Source organism: Mixophyes fleayi, chromosome 11, assembly GCF_038048845.1.
Source record: "Mixophyes fleayi isolate aMixFle1 chromosome 11, aMixFle1.hap1, whole genome shotgun sequence".
NCBI classification, from domain to species: Eukaryota; Metazoa; Chordata; class Amphibia; order Anura; family Limnodynastidae; genus Mixophyes; species Mixophyes fleayi.
In genome coordinates this window covers 91,768,303-91,790,082 of record NC_134412.1, presented here as the reverse complement: position 1 = coordinate 91,790,082, position 21,780 = coordinate 91,768,303, and the positions used below count along the sequence as shown (strand labels likewise).

Sequence of the window (21,780 nt, the reverse complement as noted above, 5' to 3'; positions counted from 1 at the left end):
CATATACTATATTGAAGCTTTGATTGGGTGACTGTTTATTCTGTGTAAGGGAGCAGATGTAGAATGAGTTTCCTCTTTTCGCAGCGATCCTACAGCAAGGACCTGTTTGAAGAGGTCATATCGAAGATGAAGAAGGCCGGGATTAAGTCTACCATCGCCATTGAGAAGTTCAAGCTGCTGGCGGAGAAGATAGAGGAGATCGTGGCACGTAACGCTCGGGCAGAGATAGATTACAGTGACGCCCCAGACGAGTTCAGAGGTATATAACCCTGTTTTGTTCTCTCTGTTGAAAGATTTTTAGGATTGTCAGCCGGTCGGGTTTGTTGCGCACAAATTGAAAATGTAAAATAATGCATAATTATCTCTTGTATCATTCAGACCCGCTGATGGACACCCTGATGTCTGAGCCAGTGAGACTGCCGTCTGGCACCATCATGGACAGATCGATCATCCTGAGGCACCTGCTGAATTCATCCACAGATCCCTTTAACAGGCAAACACTAACTGAGAGCATGCTCGAACCAGGTACAAATCACAGTGCCTCGTGCCTCATAATGCGAGTCCGTCTCGCTGTCCAGCAATGCTGAACTGGAGTTCTCATGGTTAAATTTAAGTTATATCGAGAGAGATATATATATATATATATATATATGTACATGTAATCATGAATTCGAGACGTTATTCTTTATATTACAGTTTGTAATGTAAATAAGGAATAAATGTGTGAAACGCGTCTTATCAGACTTTACCTACTTTCTATGATACTAGTAATTCCGTCTGCAGAGCTCACAGTTCTTGAGACGTCATTGTTTGATTTCTCTTCCCCATAATTGCTTTGGCTTCTTCCAGAACTCTCCTGTCAATGTTTTTTAATCAACTTATGATTCGCTTACAAGACACGATCACCTAATAGATATTGCATTGACGACCTAGTGGGCTGGGCAAAATGGGCATGGTTAAGTCTATAAAGATTAAAAGATAAAATATATATTTTAAGGTCTGAGTCTCTATAATGTAATACTTTCTATTTTACAATTTGAACTTTTTTAAATGAATAGCACATTCCTATAGTTCTGGCTGGCTATTCACTGAAGCGTTTCACAACACCAGGCCTGCTGTATTAAATCCCAGTAACACACCTATTGTTTTCCAGCCTTCTAATGAAGCGTTCTATGAATACATGAACTCGTCACTGCTCCTCGCAGTGTAATTATTTGGCAAATATCCATCCTAGTTAAGCCTGCCTATTCTGTTTTTATTTTGTATTTTTATAGTGCTCTCACTATAATTTGGTGTACTTTAAGTTGTCCCATATCTGAATCACAAGCACAGCATTAAGTGTCTGTTAGCGGATACACCTATGTAAGTGCCGGGTATTGGGCTTTAAATGCTTGTGGTAGGGTGGTGACGTACAGTCAGATGCTAGGTGGGGTATTTATTTAATTAATTAAAGGTCTCTTAAAACTCTTACTATGAAGTACTAATTTATACCAGGAGTAGTTTAACATTCAAATACATCATGGAGAATTCATCATTTGTTTTGCTGCAGACATATAATTTCTCCCGCAAGAACTTGTCAGACCTGATAAGTTATGAATAGAAGAGTTTTATACAGTATTTTGCAGTTTGATTAGACGTGCTGCTTTGTAGGAGTCACGTGAGCCTGTGGAAGGGAAATAGAGGAAAAATAATATATAAAAAGCTACAAGTTAAAATGAAATGCTCTGTGTGTTGTAGTGTTCTAATTCGATACAGTTCCCTCCACCACAAATGTCCGAAAAAAAGGCACTCTGAAGGTTGTAGGTAATGATTAAAGACTGTTGATGGACGTGACGTAGAGAGGAAAGGATAGCCTGTTCTGAAAAAAAAAATTGAAAATAATATTCCTCCTCTGTTCTAGATGATGCTTATTTTGTTTGTTTTTTTTCCTCTCAGTGCCAGAACTCAAGGAGAGGATCCACGCGTGGATGAGGGACAAGCACAATGCCGACCAATGACACGATGATAAATCGTTGAGAGGTTTGTCATACTGGTGGCTGTCCGCAACCGACGGAACCCTGTACATATATTTAAATATCACAAGCATTGACGAGCTCACCCGACAGATAAAGGGGGATTATATTTTCTTAATAAGGGCCAGCAGTACAGAAAGCGGAGACCTTTCTGTTTATCAGCGTGGAAAAGGGTGGACAGAAGACATCGAGGTTTCGCCACAAGCCAGTGAATCGCCAACTGCATCAATGTATCACTTACATGAGTTTTTTTTCTTTTTCTTTTTTTTTTTTTTTACTTAATCTCGATCATTTTTTTGTTTTTGTTTTTATTCCAATTTTTTTATTTCTGCTGCTACTTTTTCCCTTTTTCTTTTTCCTTCCCCCCCACCCCCACCTTGCCAAGATACCAGCATCTATCTTAAATGATGTACACAATTTTTGAAAAGACAATAAGATGAAAATCACCCCCTGCCGCCCAAGCTATGCACTCGAGTGCTAGATATGCTCTTCGATATCCGATTCAGGGACCGAGGCATCCTCAAGCAAAATGTGATTCACGGAGCACATTTTTATAGTGTGTATGTACAAGGGAAAAAAATAATAATAAATATATATAATTCTTAAGTTCATTAACGAGAAACTATGTTTTATCACAGGCTTTGCGTGCTTTTTTTTTTTTTTTTTTTCCTTTAGACATTCATGTGCAAAAGGAATTGCTTTTTTGTTTTTTTGGGGGTGGGTGGGGGAGTTGAAAAACAGCACTGGAAATTGTTTTTAATTGCTGGCTTTCTTGAAATTTGGGGGCTAATCAGTCTGCCTGGTTACACTACCCCTGCTTTGCACACCGCCCCTCTCCCTTCTTCATCCTGTATGGGAGGGATTATAACACCCTGTACGGGAAATATCAGTTTGCACCCATTGTTTAGCCTTACCAAAGTGAATGGTGTCGGGGGGGTCTGGCAATGTGCAAAGGTTACTTTTTTTTTGTTTTCTTTTTGTCCCCCCTCCCTCCTTGCTTTGTTTTTTATGAAACCTTTTTGTATTCCTGCCCTCCACAGCATACTTGAATTCCTGTACTATCTTTATGTGGAAAGGCAGGTACGTTTTAAAAAAAAAATTATATATAAAAAAAATAATGAAGCCTGTAAAATAGACAAGTGTGTTCCCCCTCTCCTTATATTTTCAGTTCCCGCTGCAGAAATACTCCTTCCTTCCTGTTGAGTTCTGGACTCTGAAAATACAATAAATGGTGACAAACATTGCAGACACTGTGTGCTTGGTGTTCATTTTAGCGCTGCTCTGATAGGTGCCGACTTCACACTTGGTCAGTTAAGTGATGTTTGAATTATATCTATGCCCAGGGCAGAAAGCAGCGCAGCTCAGTCTCGTTTCAGAGTTATTATTCATTTTAAACCTAGTTGTAACCAATATCTGTACCTATAATCCTGTAGGGTTATATGGTTGAATTTACCAATTTACCATGTAAGGCTAGTGTCACACGGACATTGTAGAGTGCTAGGCCTCTCCAGACACAGCAGAGATACATGCAGCGCGCAAGCGCAACTTACGTGCTTCTTGTGCGGTGAGTTCCTTCACCGCTTTGTCACAATGGGAGTGTTGGAGCATCATGCAGTTTGTTACTTTGTTTCGGACACAAGTTACCATTGCATACATCCTACAAATACAATCATAGGGTGAAAAAAAAAAAATAAAGCACAAAGTCCACGTTGTCGAAACAACATATTTATGGGCAAGAAGGTGGGGAGATCAGATGTTTACTCGTGAGTGAAGAGGGTTCCAGGTCAAAGGGTTTGTCAAAGTTGGACAATGAAGGGAATATTGGGAGCCATACAAAAGAAGGTTTTAGGTGAGGGAAGGAGTAATTCCTATCTTCCATAAATAGGCATGGAGCCCATACCTTTGTAAAAGGATCTGGCCTATCATGACGATATCTGATTATATTTTTCCATGCATGCGACATTCCAGATGCGATTTTTTTTTGACTGCAGAGTTGTGTTGTGGGTCTACTTGTTTTCAGTGGGACGCGATCGATGACTTAGTTGAGGCCAATACGTGTGAGACCACTTTTGTTGACTGTGTACAAAGATTTTTGGAAGCATGGACTTGGTCCATTTCAGACCTTTCAAGGCAAGTTGAAGTTCCTAGGTTCCTGAAGCACAAGTGTCCCTCTTCCCATAGATTTAGGCTCCAGAGGAATATTTTAGACAAATTTGATCTTTTCTGTAGAGATGTGAAGTCCTCTGGAAACTGATGTATCGCTCTTATCAGTGTGGTACTTTGCACCCGAAGCATATACTCGCAAGACCAAAGGTCAACCACCTTGTGCTCTTTGTAGAACGTGATCTTGAGGCTCCGTTTTTCCTTTTAAGTAGTTGATGTCATAGGTGCCTCCAGACAAATGCTTTTTGCCTCTCGACATTTGGAAGCCCTCTATTTTTCTTTTAGGTGTGGGAATCCTCTCCAGCTGTGGACGCTCTAATTTTTCTGCTATCTAGAAGGACCATGTTTCCTTTTTCTAGACATGGCATCCTTTTAAGGACTCCTGGCACAAGAGGTAGACTGTTTTTATAAAGCCTATTTTCCTCCTCTGGCTCAGCACTTAGGCCCGTCTTTTAAAACCACATTCATTTAAGTGGAGCAGCTCCTGCAGGATTGTAACCTGGTGTTCCCAGGATGCAACTTGCCTCTAGTGTTCTGCACACATCCTGCGACCTCTTTCTATTCTGCCAGACTTGTGGCCAGTTCTTCACCCAATTATTCCTCTGGCTTAAACCTTGGTCCATGGATAATACTTCCAAAAGGTCCCTGTACTCGCTGCCATTGTCATGAAAGACCCTCTTTGGACCAGAACTGGAGATTGTTTATCAAGGATGCTTTTAGTGGAAATCGTTCCCTCCTTCCTCAGATTAAATCCCCACTTCTTGCTGCAAGAGCTACTAGGTGTAAAATGGTTATGGGGCCATTCACAAGGTTCCAGGCTGCCTCCTCGGTGCAGCCTACACAAAAGATTTTTACTCTACCTAAAATCGATTTCTTTGACTCCATTGGGGGACACTGCGAGACATTGTGGACATACCAAAGCTGCCCCTAAGGGAGGCAATGCTCTGGAACGGCTGCACGTAATACCCCGCGTCCGAAGCTCGTATCAGACGATGCAAAGCCCTGGAACCTGTAGAATTTGTCAAATGTATGGACAGAAGACCATGTAGCTACCTTGCACAGCTGCTCCGCCGAAGTCCCATGATGCGCCACCCGCTCTGGTAGAGTGGGCCTTTACCGATACCGGAACAGGCAGATCTGCTCGAGCATAAGCCAGTCTAATGGTGGAAGTGCGCCAGCAAGCCAGCGATTGCTTGGATGCTGGCCAACCCCGCTTCGGCGCATCGTAAAGATCCTTGGTCCTACGGACCGAGGCTGTGCGGTTCACATAAGCCTGAAGAGTGCGAGCTACATCCAGCAACATTAAATCGTCCCCTGAAGAAGGGGAAGGTGGGGGCCGGAACCACAATCTCCTGATTTAAGTGGAATCTGGACACAACCTTCGGAACAAAAGAGGGTTTAGTGCGAAGGACTACCCTATCCTCGGGGGGGAAATCAGGATTGGCGATGTGTAGCAGAGCGCTGCTAATTCCGAAATTTTGCTAGCTGACAAAATCGCTAACAAGAATACAGTCTTCCAAGTGAGGTAGCGTAAATCCACCGACTGTATGGGTTCAAATGGCGTATGTATTAGTGCATTGAGCACCAAGTTGAGGTCCCAAGGTGCTACTGGATGAATAAAGGGGGGGGGGTTGCACATGCAGAACCCACTGCAAGAAGGTCTGAACATCTGACAACCGCCAGCTTCCGTTGAAAATAGAGAGTGCTGAGACCTGAACCTTAAGGGACCCCAGGCGGAGCCCCTTATCTAGACTGCCCTGCAGGAAGGCCAGCAGTCTAGGGAGATAAAACCTGGATGTGTGGGGACCCTGGGCTTCACACCAGGTTAATGTATGTATTCCAGCCTTGATAATATAAGGCCGAGGAGGTCTGTTTCCTGGTCTTGATAAGAGTGCCAATAAACTCGGGTGAGAATCCCCATGCCGTTAAAGTTAGCCGATTTAAATCGTGGCAGAGAACGGGAGGGTCCACTGCCAGCTTCAGGATGTCTGAGAACCATGCTCTGCGTGGCCAATGAGTAGCTACCAGAATGGCAGGGACTCCACTCCCTTTTTAACTTTTTTAATACCCGGGGGAGCATGGGTATCAGGCGAAAAAAGTTACACCAGGCAGAAGTGCCATGGAACCGACATGGCATCAGTGGAAAATGTCTGAGAGTCTCGAGACTTTGAGCAGTGCTGGCGGACTTGATGGTTTAGTCTGGATGCCATGAGGTCGATCTCTGGCATGCCCCAACGTTCTGCTAGAAGGACGAATGTCCACTTTGTTGAGAGACCATTCGCCCAGGTGAACCCTCTGCCTGCTGAGGAAGTCGCCCTCCCAATTTTCCACGCCTGGAATGTAAACGGCTGATATTTGGGGTACGTGGCGTTCTGCCCATACAATGAGTTCCCCCTTGGTGATTTAAATATGCCACGGCCGTGGCGTTCGACTGGATCTGAATAGGTTTCCCTGCCAAGAACCTCTGTGCTTGCGTCAATGTCCTGTATACCGCTCACCGATCTAGGACGTTTATCGAGAGTGCGGACTCCTGGGGAGTCTAAAGACCCTGCAATCTCGGGGATCCTGTTACCCCTTCCCAGCCCAGCAGACTTGCGTCTGTCGTGACTAAGGTCCATGGGCCAGTCTGAAGGGTCTGACCCATGTCCAGGTTTTGCCTGGATAACCACCACATTAGGGAAAGATGAGTGGGTCCTGACAGGCGAATGATTTGCCCGTCTAGGTGCTCCTGAGAACCTGACCACTTTCGCAGAATCTCCTGTTGGAGAGGGCGGGAGAGAGAATTTTACAAAGGGCACGGACTCTAACACTTAGACCATCGTTCTTAGGAGCTTCATGCAGCTGAGGATGGATCCTCCTTCCGCACCAATAAGGTCCTTGTTCTGCGCAAGAGGGTGAGGACTTTGTTGTCTGGTAAGTAGACTCTGAGTCACTGTGTCGGTTATGAGGACTAGGAAGCGCATGCGCTGGGCTGGAATGAGGGATGATTTGGGTAAATTCAGAATCCACCCATGAGCTTCCAGAAACTGCATCATGATCTGGATGTGACGAGTTAAGAGTGACGGTGCTTTCAGAAGGTCATCTAGATAAGGCACTATTGTGACTCCCCTTCAGGCGCAGGAGTCCGGCCTTGATCACCATGATCTTGGTAATGACTTGTGGAGCTGTCGCTAGGCTGAAAGAAAGGGCTCTGAACTGGAAATGGTGTCTTCCTACCGCAAAGCAGAGAAGACAATGGTGTCCCTTCCATATAGGAACGTACAGGTTGGCATCCTTGATGTCTATGGCGGTTAGGAACTCGTCTTTGCTAGAGCCCTCCCTCAAGATGGCTGCTCTCCTGAAGTGCTGGTTTCTTTGTTCTGGCCACAGCGTGTGATTGCAGTGTTTTCAATGGCGCCGTCCGTGCCAGGAAATTGAGAAGAGCCCGAGCAGAAGTACCGCCTCCAGTAATATGGCCGCCTGCATGAAGCGCCAATCAGCGCATGAAATGAATGGCTGTCGGCTCTCTATACACAGAGTTAAAGTTTGCCCAGGCTGCATGTGTAGGTTGCAAGCGGATCGCCTCCTAATGAGCGCGATTGCTGCGCTGTGCCCCCGCTGCTCGTTCTCTAGGGGGAGGGGGGCATGCGAGCAGGTCCGTCGAAAGGAGAGGCTGCTGCAGCTTCACTCTCGCCGACTAGCAACTGATCTGTGACCACCTTGAGAATAACTGCTGCCTCTGTCAGATGTACATTATGTCGCCCTGTTGCTTGTTAGTCTGGGGGATGGACAGGCTGCACGCAGAGGTGCCAGGTAACAGGCTAAGCTACGGCTTACCTGCGCTGGGACCCAGAGTGAACAGAGCTGTAGTCTTATTCACTCCTCTGGCTCTTGAGTTCGATCCCTGCGCTTCACCTGTAAGGAAAAGATAAAATAAAAACAGGAAAAACTATAACTAATACAGGTATAGGCAGGAGCCTATACAGAAGTGACCCATCTCCTAGGCACTTAAATTAAACTGAGGTGTCCATGGGAGAGGAGGAGCATAGGGGAGGAGATTGAAGATCAAAGAAGTTGATCAGTGCCTAGACTCCTACACCCACTACTGTACCCCAATGTCCCACAGTGTCCCCCAATGGTAGGAAAGAGAAAAAGGCTTTAACTTGTATAAATGGAGGAGAAGGGTAGAGGTAAGTATATCTCAAATGTGCTATTTATTATGGTATTAAAATTCCTGCCATTATATTTTCTGTGTGTTTGAGATTTGTTTGGTTCTGGCAGGAAAAGATGGGGACCTAATACTGATTTGGGACATATGTGTTTTCCAAGGGGACAGAACAATTATTCAGATAGCCTAAAAATATAAGGCATCTACCAAACTTATTTGCAGTTACTTCCTCAAGAAGGAACTGTTGTTGGATTGTGAATAAGGTGGTAACTTTACGCTTCCGTCTTGTATTGTATGCATGAACGGGAGCAGAGGACCTCCTAGATTGTAATTCAGGATGTTGGTGACCTATGAAGAGCACAACATCTTCAGCCTTCTTCCAGGAAAGAAAATGTACATTTTCGGGGGCTATTCCAAACTTTTAACTTTATAATATGTTACTCTTGTAAACCTCTAATAAATAGACAGAAACAAAATGTATAGAAGGTTAATACGCTATGAATGACCACTATTATCAAGCTTAATTCGGGAGGTTGTAACCCCTGTTGGAAAGATAAAGAGGGACGGCAATCTAAAACCCAGCTGACTAAATACAATTAAATCTTAATCTATATGTAGAACATATTAAACAGGGTGCCACTGCTGAGTTTACATGTTGTATTTCCATTGTCTGTAAAGTAAATAGAATTACAATGATACTATTAACCAAATTAAATTATATTTTTTTTTGCACACTCCATTTTTTATTTTTTTTCTCTTGCATAATCTCAAACAATATGTAAACTTGTTACTCAGCCAAACTGGTATAGTTCCCAACCGAAAATTTAGTGACAGCACCTTACAAAATAACTAGTGCTGGTCAAGCCGTTTCTGGTTTCCATTTATACATTTAAGCCGCATAGATTCTAGATGCTTTCTGTTGGCGGTGCAAACAAGCTGGTCCTTCTGCTGGGTGCTGGAATTGCAGATTGCTGGATCGATTCAAAAGCTGGCTTAATGATAAGTTCCTCGCCAGTACTTGTGTATACTGCATTAATTGGATGTATAGAGCTTGGAGACCTGGGCATAGTTTGGTATGTGGACCTCATTACTCCACCAGGCTGTGGAACAATGAGTATCTTGCAGAATAGCGTTACCAACCAATATCTGGTGGGAGAGGTATCGTGTCACAACTCTGACGTGGTTTCCAGAAGGATAAAATTTATACAGATGCTGGCTGCTCCATTTCTACCGTACACACTCATTAAAGCATCATTTAGAGATTTTACTCCTACAATGCAAACTTCAAGATTAGATGACTCTTACTGCTTGGGAGAACAAATACTGCATAGAACTGGCTTATTAATGCTCTTCAGTCCAACCACCTGAGAATCAGAAATTGATGGGAACGTGTAGTGGCACGACTATTGCCACAGGCAGAGATGCCAGGTTACTTTCCGAGACCCCTGCTCTGCTCTAAAAGGACATATATCCCTATGTTTTTATTTATCCCTCCTTTTGTGCATTACTTAACACTTTTTACAGCCACTGCCTAATGCTGGGTACACACTACAGAAATTTCAACCAACTTTTTATGGCAAGCGATTTTACATGCGATCGATGGTCCGATCGCTCGGTCCATTGACTGCATACACACTAGCCTTGTTTAGGACGATAAAGGGAAGAGCGGACGTCCCTTTAGCGACTTTTTACAACCATGTTGTCGTAAGCAATGATTTTAATTTCGTACACACTGCAGCGACATTTGCGGGAAATGTAACGAGATACCAAAGGCATTAGCATAAATGGGCAGAGCTTTCGCTAAAGTTAACACCCAAAGCTGCATAAAAAGAGAAGACTACACTGTCTCTTCATTCATTTCTATAAAATAGAAGTGTAGTAATATACATTTAATTTAGAAAAACATTTAACTGCTAAAGTTCAATGCAATGAATATTCCCTAATAATAAAATCCCTTTGTATGTAATGGAATGCTCCATTCTCGGCGTGCATCATCGCTGATTGGTCCACAGCAGAAACAAACGCCCATGTCTGAGTGTATAAAATGGCAGAGGAACCTGTTTGGCGCCGAGGAGCGTCGGAAGATGGCGAGTGAGCAAGTGGCAGTGGGGGTTGCGGGTGAGGAGAAGGTGTCAGTGGGGGTTGCGGGTGAGGAGAAGGTGTCAGTGCGGGTGAGGAGAAGGTGTCAGTGGGGGTTGCAGCTATGGAGACGGAGATCGAGTCAGAGATGGTGCTGGACGGGCCTACAAATGTTGGAAAAGTTAAGGTGGGGGATGGAGAAGAGCAAAGAGCAAATCCAATGAGCTCAAGAGAGATGAAGATGATGGTCAAAGTACTGGACCAGGACGACAACGACATTAAAAAAAAGGTCAGTAGCACATGTAGTGTACCTGCTAGAAGGACTTTATTTCATTCTAGTGTCACATAAAGCAATTGGAAACTAATTTGTAACCTAATTTTTTATGTCAGAACGAAGAATTAACGGTGAGAAGGCCTGTTTATACCACTGATACCACTAATGTTACACCTGTTAGCAAACAAGAAAAAATTAAAAAAGATAAATATACTAAAGAAGTTCTACACAAAGGTATTATAGTGAACATGTGTAGAAAACTAAATGCTTTGGGCACATACCTGTACTGTTATAATAACCAAAATGGCGCCTGTTTTCCAGAATGCTCGGAGGTTAAGCTATTATTGCGATTTCGCCACAGGGACCAAAATATAAACTGATCTCGAGCAGTGTGCAAGGTGAGAAAATGAGAGTATTTATGTCGTTGAATATAAATTACAGATATAGAAGTTAAATGGTAAACATTTTTTTTATTTCCTTGTATCGTAGATATAGAAACCCAAGCGAGATCAAGACCTGTTCTGCCACAAACCAGTAGCACCTTTACAAATACTAAATACTAAAAATAATACTCTGCAGTACTCAGCTCTCTGATTGGTATGGGCGCACTCACTTCTCATGCGGATCTTTCAGACAGCTGTGTGTGTTAACATTTTTGTACCTTTTTCCTGCAATAAAAATGTTGCTTGAACACTGGTTTATTCTGGGTACTTCACAATTATAAGTTAATAAAGGTTAATATAACTTTAATAGGTTATAAAGGTATAAGTGTATAAAGAGTAAATAGGAATAACACATGCTTTACACAAGTGTAATGGTCTGCAGCCAGACAGGTGCAATATACATTGTTACAAAACACTAGTCAGTGATGTGCGGATTCCGCACCACGTGGGACTGGGACAGACATCAAAAAATTTACATAACACACGCCCCCCCCAGGTCGAGGAAGTATCGGAGGATTGTCGTGGATCGGTCGGAAGTTTATACACACTACACAGCGGAAACGAGATTGGAACGAAAATATTAAACGGTACGACCAACCAAATGAGGCGACAATCATCCATTTGGGCAGACTTTCGACCATCGTGTCACTGCACACACTGACCCGACTTTTGAACGAGCGGTCGTATGTCGGCTGTTTGAGCCGATTATTGGACGAAAACAGTGTAGTGTGTACCCAGCTTTAGTCTCCCCCCCCATCTCTGTATTCCCCAATTGTTTTCCACTTACTGTACAATTGGCAAAGTATTACTACAGCCTAGGTGCATGACCCTGCCTTTATCTATATTGTTTTTTTTATTTGTAGCTGTCTATTGTGTGCTGTAACTATGTTATTATATGATCAGTCGAGTTTTATTTCTGATTCCCGGGACACAACGTGCTCTATATTTTATATTGCTTGTTTTATGGTGTTTGGTTGTTTTTTTTCCCCTTCAGTAATTTTTGGGGGAAGCACAAATGATGTCAGTATTGTGATTGACAAGGAACCAAGAAAAGATAAGGCAGAAGATCATACAGGCTTATATTATTACAAAGCAGTACAATCATAAATCCTTCTTCATAAGAAGCAATTAATTGTTCGCTGTACACCAGGGGGAGCGTAATCCCAGTTTAGCAGCTTGTGGCAACAATATAGAAGCAGGACACGCATGCTAATCGTACGGCACCTTCCCCACAGCATCGCAGCCCAGTTTCTGTATTGATCTCTTGGAGACAGTGAAAGGTTCACCCGAGAGATAGATCCTGGCAGAGTGTAACGTTGTCCTATTCACTGCAGGAGACTCCAGGATCGGTGCTTCTTGTACTGGCATTGTTTAGTGCTGATGATTTCTATTCTCCTGAAGAATAAGTTGGTGCTGTGGTTATGTGCTAACTGTAAAACTAGCAAATACACCTTCTATACCAGGGGTCAGGGAACTTTTTTACCTTTTACCCAAAATATATTTAGATACGCTGACTTTACCCCCTTGATTTATAAGGAAGGAAATCATATATTATTAATTATTGGAATTCAAATTTTTATTGAATCTATTCAAAATTTCTTTGAAAGCTTCAACTTCTAAACTTCAGGTTTTGGAGAAATGATGTTGCTTCATTTTTGATACGAGAGCATCAATATTGGGGCATTCTGATGTCAGAGCAATTTGGATACAGTCTTTAGCATCCAATCGATTTCTCTGCTTTGTTTTTATGTTCATTATAGTGGAAAATCCTTGTTCGCAAAAGACAACAACTTTTTTACTCCCTCATGTGCAATTTTGAATGCCTTTGCAGCTGTTGACATCCAAAAATATGACAGATCTGCTTTGTTTTCAAATGCAATATGTGCTTCATTATTGCATTGAAGCTCAAGAAGTGCCTCTGCCAACCCTTGAGGCTCTTCTGGTACAACAGCAATTTCACATTTAAAGGGGTCTACAATCCAACTGACAGCATGTAAATTGGCAGCATTACCCCCAGGAATTTCATTTTTACCCCATTTGGGGTAATTTACCCCTGTTCGCTGACCACTGTTCTATACAATATATGTAGACCAGCCAAGTTAACGTTTGTATTGACTGTGTGATCGCTGCAGGTATATGAGGCAAGCTACTAAATAAAGAGTTAAATTAGTGCATAATATATTGAATGTATTAGATAGTATGTTGTTGCCTACTGCAAAGAGCACTTAATGTACTCTTTAGGCATGTATCTAAATTGAGGCAGCTGGCAATATATATATATTGTTGACATGCTTGGGTGGCACTGTGGTTAGCATTACTGCCTCCTAAGCATTGGGGTCATGGCTTAGAGTCCCACCATGGGCTCTGTCTGTGCGACGATTGTATGTTCTCCCCAGGTTTGTGTGGGTTTCCTCCCACACGGTCCAAATACATACGTTGTGTGTGTACGGCAGGGAATTTAGACTGTAAGCTCCAATGGGACCGGGACTGATGTAGGTGATTTCAGAGAATAAGAGCTGAGCATACCCAAGATGGCTGCCTCACCTGCCTCAACAATGTAAAATGCTTTGAGCCCTATAGGGAGATGTCATGGTGCTGGACAGCTCCCACCAATGAACCACTTGGCTGGGGTAGCTATCATCAGCGACATAACATGTCTGGGCAAACCGCTTAGTCCCGTACTGCCTGTAATACTGAGCTCTCTTCTACAGGGCCCCTGTACCGTGGACTGAACCAACTGTAATACTGAGCTCTCCTCTACAAGGTCCCTGTACCATACTGACTGTAATACCGAGCTTTCCTCTACATGGCCCCTGTACTGTGTACCGTACTGACTGTGATACTGAGCTCTCCTTAACACGGTCCCTGTACAGCGTACAGTACTGACTGTAATACTGAGCTCTCCTCTACACAGTCCCTGTACGGCGTACCGTACTGACTGTAATACTGAGCTCTCCTCTACACAGTCCCTGTACGGCGTACCGTACTGACTGTAATACTGAGCTCTCATCTACAGGGCCCCTGTACCGTGCACTGTACCAACTGTAATACTGAGCTCTCTACACTGCTCGTGTACCATGTACACTACAGTCTGTGATACTGAGCTCTCTACACAGTCCCTTTACCATGCTCCGTGCCGCCTGTAATACTGAGCTCTCCTCTACACTGTCTGTGCTCTGTACCAACTGTAATACTGAGCTCTCCTCTAGAGGGCCCCTGTACCGTGCTCTGTACCAACTGTAATACTGACCTCTCCTCTACACAGTCCCTGTACCGCGTACCATACTGACTGTAATACTGAGCTCTCCTCTACACAGTCTCTGTACGGCGTACCGTACTGACTGTGATACTGAGCTCTCCTCTACACAGTCCCTGTACGGCGTACCGTACTGACTGTAATACTGAGCTCTCCTCTACACAGTCTCTGTACCGCGTACCGTACTGACTGTGATACTGAGCTCTCCTCTACAGTCCCTGTACGACGTACCATACTGACTGTGATACTGAGCTCTCCTCTACACAGTCCCTGTACCGCGTACCGTACTGACTGTAATACTGATCTCTCCTCTACACAGTCTCTGTACCGCGTACCGTACTGACTGATACTGAGCTCTCCTCTACACAGTCCCTGGTCCCTGTACCGCATACCGTACGGACTGTAATACTGATTTCTCCTCTACACAGTCTCTGTACCGCGTACCGTACTGACTGTGATACTGAGCTCTCCTCTACACAGTCCCTGTACCGCGTACAGTACTGGCTGTAATACTGATCTCTCCTCTACAGTTCCTGTACGGCGTACCATACTGACTGTGATACTGAGCTCTCCTCTACAGTCCCTGTACGGTGTACCATATTGACTGTGATACTAAGCTCTTCTCTACACAGTCCCTGTACGGCATACCGTACTGACTGTAATACTGAGCTCTTCTCTACACAGTCCCTGTATGGCCTACCATATTGACTGTGATACTGGGCTCTCCTCTACACATTCCCTGTTAGGCATACCGTACTGACTGTAATACTGAGCTCTCCTCTGCACAGTCCCTGTATGGCGTACCGTACTGACTGTGATACTGGGCTGTCCTCTACACAGTCTCTGTACGGCGTACTGTACTGACTGTGATACTGAGCTCTCCTCTACACAGTCCCTGTATGGCGTACCATACTGACTGTCATCACTATGTGAGCAGGAAGTGGCATTGACAGCAGGGCATACACATTCATCAGGAAGCCTGGGGCCATCTTGGAAATGGGAATCAAGAGCAGACAGAGGAAATATTGATGCATTTAAATGGAGGTTAATGACCTCAACACAGGCCAGTTGTCAGTCTCCATTCCACCTATAACTTTGAACTGCTCTCTTATCCTACAGGTTGTTCTTGTGAAAGGATCTCTAGGGTCCTAGCGATAATGGTAATAATGATATGTGAAGGAGTTAAAAATGTTGGTAATTTCCTTAAAAATACATTCAGCGTAATCACCAGCTCCAGCCTTGAACTATCTCAAAGACCCCGGATGGAGGCCTAGGACATGGGATAAAGGATGATGACATTGGGAGTACTGGCTCCAGTGAAAGTTGATAAGAAGAACCCATAAAAGTGACATGAAGAGAACTAACTAGCTTTGTCAGAAGATTTATATTTACTCCGGAAAATATCATGTGTTTCTATCCTATACCCAGATCAAACACTTTTTCATGTATAAATGTAGCCCACTAATAAATGAGCACAGCTCAGTTCCATCTTGACATTGGCATGTCTGTGTCTTGATAACTGATCTCCTGGTTAACCAGCATCTTATCTCACTGATATCTGATGGGACTTGATAAAGGAGAGGTAAAATTACCCTAACATTCTATAGCAGTGTTTCTCAAACCCAGTCCTCAGGACCCTTAACAGTGCAGGTTTTCCAGGTGACAAGAGAATAATTCTACCACCTGTGGCTCTGTTACAATGTGTCAGTCAGTAATGATTACACCTGTGCTAAAGCAAGTAGATATGGAAAACATGCACTGTTAGGGGTCCTGAGGACCAGGATTAAGAAACACTGTTCTATAGCATAAAACAACTAAATAAACATATTCCCACTCATTTTGTTACACTTCGGGCAATAGGAGTCTTATGAAAATTAAAGATATACAACAGGAGTAAAATATGATTTTCCTGGTAAAATGTAACAATCCCCCTGTTGTTATGTGTGATTAGGGTTTCTCTGTACTACAGCGTTGCAGAGTTGCCTAATACGAGGTGTGGGTTCTGATTACATTGTGAGATATTTACGAATTCATTGGGACATGGGACAGGTTCAGATAAGCAGAAGTCTAGAGAGCCAGCATAGGGTCAACACAAAACATCTTTGGAGTCACATGACGGGAAATCTTTGATCTTGTATTCCTGTCTCGTCTTGGTAGAATGAAAGGCTAAATTTGGTTTGGTGCTCTTATCTTTACAGGTGCTGCAGGCATCTACCACATCGAAACAACCTGCAGGACTTTTCTCTGGATGTGAGTACTGTCTGCTCCTTGGTTGTGGGATTTAATGTGGCTTCTGACTAATTTGTTCTTTAGGTCTGGAGCCTTCCTGAAAACTACATCTGGTTTAGAACCTTGTCCTGTGATAGAATGTTCCAATGTTGTTAAGAATGTTTGAGGAATTGTTGTAATTGGTAATGTAGTAATCATGTGAATATACTTTTGATTCTTAATATAACCCTCAACTCTCAATCATATGAATTATACAGCGTGATTATGAGTCAATGGTAGTTTACACCAAATGAAGGTTATGTTTATTATTCAAGTCTAAAGTAAGATTTGTATAATTGTTATTTTCCATAAGATAAAACTACTGGATATTGTCAAAACCCATATTTGGCATTTCACATGTATGGATAAAATGACATATTACCTCCATCATTGGACAGATATTTTTACAAAAGTTTGGGCTCCTCTATCACAATTTCTAATTATGCGTGAGCCACCCACGCAAACACAGGGAGAACATACAAACTCCACACATAAGGCCATGGTCGGGAATCGAACTCATGACCCCAGTGCTGTGAGGCAGAAGTGCTAACCACTGAGCCACTGTGCTGCCCACAATCACCCCCCACAATCTGTTGTATATCAATATGAAACATTCCCTATACTAGACACAATAAATCAAAGGACATTTTTTAAATTTGCAGCTTCCAGAACCCTATCACTCGGTATTGTAATAATAAATATAGAATATTGTTAAATATATTCTGAAATGGAAGTATAAAAATATCCACTTTATGTAGCATTGCAGCCTGAGAATAATGATTCTCAATTATTTTGTACAGCTTTATCTCCCATTATATCCATGAGGCTCAGAGGATGAGTCACTGTATTCAGACATTGTCTATCTATTGCATTAGAAAGAAAAGGGCTGAATTCTGTGCTTAGACAAAATTCATTATAATGTTCTTTGATGGTATTTTCTGAGGTCACATGTGGGTCAAGATATAGCGATAAAATCTCTATCTCATATAAAAAAATATCTATCTAATATATTTCGGCACCATACGTTGAATTATGATTGCTTATTATGATCTATATTGCTCTGTGATCATGTATAGGACTGGAACAATTGCACATTTTATACTGGTTCCTGCAGAGTCTTACTTACGTCACTGTTTTCCACATACATGACAATAGTTGCAAACTGTTTTGTGGACAATACACCTCATAGCATAACCTGACCTCTAGATATCATAATACAATTATATCACTCTCTATACAGATATAGGAACCACATCCCAAACATGACCTGATCATTATATATCATAATAAAATTATATCACTCTCTATACAGACATCGGACACTACACCCCCAACATTACCTGACCACTGGACATGATCATAATACAATTCTATTACACTCTATACAGACATAGGACACTGCACCCCCAACATGACCTGACCACTGGACATGATCATAATACAATTCTATTACACTCTATACAGACATAGGACACTGCACCCCCAACATGACCTGACCACTGGACATGATCATAATACAATTCTATTACACTGTATACAGACATCGGACACTACACCCCCAACATGACCTGACCACTGGACATGATCATAATACAATTCTATTACACTCTATACAAACATAGGACACTACACCCCCAACATGATCTGACCACCGGACGTGATCATAATACAATTCTATTACACTCTATACAGACATAGGACACTGCACCCCCAACATGACCTGACCACTGGACATGATCATAATACAATTCTATTACACTCTATACAGACATAGGACACTGCACCCCCAACATGACCTGACCACTGGACATGATCATAATACAATTCTATTACACTGTATACAGACATAGGACACTACACCTCCAACATGACCAGACCACTGGACATGATCATAATACAATTCTATTACACTCTATACAGACATAGGACACTACACCTCCAACATGACCTGATCACTGGACATGATCATAATACAATTCTATTATACTCTATACAGACATAGGACACTACACCCCCAACATGACATGACCACTGGACATGATCATAATACAATTCTATTACACTGTATACAGACATAGGACACTACACCCCCAACATGACCTGACCACTGGACATGATCATAATACAATTCTATTACACTGTATACAGACATAGGACACTACACCCCCAACATGACATGACCACTGGACATGATCATAATACAATTCTATTACACTGTATACAGACATAGGACACTACACCGCAACATGACATGACCACCGGACATGATCCTAATGCCTGAAGAACAAATTTTATGGAGGTTTGTGTCTTTAGGAACTGTCTACGTGTTATTATAAGGGATGTAACAAATTTAGTGTTTTAGAATTTGTCTAAATCCCGAGTCCACAGCAATCTATTCAGCTGAATCCCATTTGAGACTTACAAAGAGTTAAAAAGGGTCATGGAAGCATTAAAATGTAGCTAAAGGTAATGATTAAATAAATTAATATCTCACATGTAATTAAAGTGTTGAATTTGTTATTTTCACCCTTTTGTCATCCTCTCCATCTATGCTGCTGCTATTCGTCCTCTTCTCCCTCAATCACTGCTATACTTTCTGTACACTGATGTATGAGTGTTTTTGAAAAACTTTGACCCCTGACTTTCCTCTATATTCAACTGTGATTGCAGCAGTGGAGCCTCTGTACAGTGAGCCACAGGCTCATTTTACAATGTATTGCATCCTTTTCATATTCATTTAATCTATGTAGACCTGCATCAAGGATTGTTCTAATCACCTGCTGCTAGTACTGAGTTGCCATCACCTTGGCTTTTTATCACAGGTCCAGGCCTATATAAGCAGCTTTCTGTGAACAGCACATTGTCAATTTATTAAGTTTGTTCTCTTTTGGCAGACTACCTCTCTGGGTCTTGAGCTATGTCGCTCAGTCCACTACTTTCTCTGGCTCCTGACCCCTGGCTATTCTCTGGGTTTGCGATTTCTTGAGTCCCCAGACTCACCCTCTGTACTTAAAGGTACAGTACATCTTTTCTCACTACGACAGTTCCTGCCATATAAAGACTGTAACTCCTGAGGAACGGCAATTGGTAGTTATGTTCCCGTGTCCACAATTTCCCTTTCTATACGTTTGCCAGCTAGTTTGGCGTTCATCGCCCGTCCCACACCAACCAAGCTTCCTTCAAACTCTAAACCCTTCCCAAATCCCTTCTGACGCAAGCCTCATTTTCCCGTCTAATCTCCACCCCTCTCCATCCAAGTCTGGTTCTCACATCTCCTAATCTGTCTCTCACAGACCTGTGGGCAGCTTTCTAGAATACACGAGGAGTTGAGTCTATTTCACACACATTAAACTTGGAAGAACATCAAACATCAAAATAGATGAAAACACATCTGTTCTTCTGGGAACCAAGGTCAGACTTCTGTGTCAGTCTGATACATTTATATGTGTTCACACATCTCATTAGTCTACCTTTATAATGCAACAATAAATCCTTTGTTCTCTTTCATGGTGTTCAGTGTAACTCCTGCCATGTAATTAACGCTCTTAGGAGATATTGATAATTACCCTAGTAATTACACTAGTGCACTCTAATCCTGCAAAATTATTATTTTTTCCTCCCAGTCTATTGATCTCTGTATAATTGTTACTATGTAGATAAAATATATTTAAATAAAAACTGAACTCTACACAGAGTTCAATGATTTAACTTTAGGCTGATTCTTGTTTCCGAACTGCGAAGATAACAAGGAAGTACCTGTGATGGATTTCCCGTATATTGTTTTGTATAAATGGTCTCCTGACTGACCAGGGAATGGCATATCTCCCAAATGTCGTGATTTATGCGGGATAGTACGGATTTGATGGGACTGTCTCGGGTATCATGTTCAAATTCGGAGACAGTTCCGTGATGTTGCGGCACTGTTTTGACACTTTAAATGCGTAGTCGCGATGTGCCATCTTAATTGAATATGCCCCATAGGGGAAGGTTTGGCTTTGTGTTGCCAAAGTATCTAAGAATTTTTTTCTTTTTGAGAATGTATCCATGCTCAATCCATAGGTGATACAGGACCATGACTGGGCCCTATAACAGCCGCATGGGCTGCAATTACGGTAGTTACGCCCCCTACTGGCTGCTGGCTGAGTCAACGCAGCCCAGTCAGTAACATACACGGCAGATGAAGTGAAAAGAGGAAATGCATTGAGCAACAATGTGGCAAAGCAACATATATAATGTAACAGATTCATTCTGTAATGTTACAGGAGAGAGGAAAGAATCCCAGCACTGTACAAAGGCGGACACAGACCTACACTGGAATAACACATCTCTATTAGTCACACAGATATTTATAACTTATTTCTCTATCAGGTGACTGATGCGACCTCCAAGATAATATTTCATGAATAAGTCAACTCTTAAACTGTAAGCTGGGGTTTTAAAAGCATAAAATGATTTAATCATTATCTTGTGTCATCATGACTCAGAACTGGTCTATACACACAAACGTCTACATTTAGTCTCCACAGATAACACCAGAGAATATCAAATATTTATAAAGAGATTTACCAGCCTATTTACTAAAAACAGGCGATAGGGAAGGTGTTCCATCGCAGCAATATAAAACTTATGGCCGTTATTTAATAATAAAATATTGCCTTGGCAACAGCTGCTCAGCGATACTGGGCGACAACGGTAAGACTTACCTCTCTGCGACCCCCACTCTGTCTCCAGGGATCTGCGTATGTGAGATCCAGCCTCGGGCTTTCAATTTCACTTGGTAGAAAATGTTCAAAAATATTAGAAAAAAATATATATATATTGCCATGATTTTTTTCCCATAGGCTTCCTATACTTTGCTCAGCTACCACCGGCAGTGCCCCTTTCATAGATAGGGAGAAGTCCTATCTCCGGTTAAATCACCAATTTTCGTCGAGATAGAGCATTTCTCTGTTATATAAATAGTCCTGTGAATGGGGAGGGCTGGTACTCGGATCAGCAGCCTATTAGGAACATTTTAAAGGAAAATAAATGCTGGTAGCCCAAGGTAGCCCACTATGGGCCAGGGTCAGATGCCCCATCTTCCCCCCAGCCCTGGCAGCCCCCGCCCACTTACAATGTCAGGGAGGTAAATTGGTGAT

The 21,780-nt window shown here is 42.5% G+C and overlaps 1 protein-coding gene across 2 annotated transcripts in view; it reads left to right on the top strand.

Annotated features, from left to right (window-relative positions):
- Positions 1 to 3,258, top strand: part of UBE4B (ubiquitination factor E4B) — a 48,958-nt gene extending 45,700 nt beyond the window's left edge. For both annotated transcript variants that reach the window (XM_075190258.1, XM_075190259.1), the window contains 3 exons: positions 85 to 259; positions 379 to 525; positions 1,936 to 3,258. In XM_075190258.1, coding sequence (XP_075046359.1) covers positions 85 to 259; positions 379 to 525; positions 1,936 to 1,997 — 384 coding nt within the window. In that variant the 3' untranslated portion in view covers positions 1,998 to 3,258. The remainder of the gene's footprint in view (positions 1 to 84; positions 260 to 378; positions 526 to 1,935) is intronic.
- Positions 3,259 to 21,780: the final 18,522 nt, after the last annotated feature.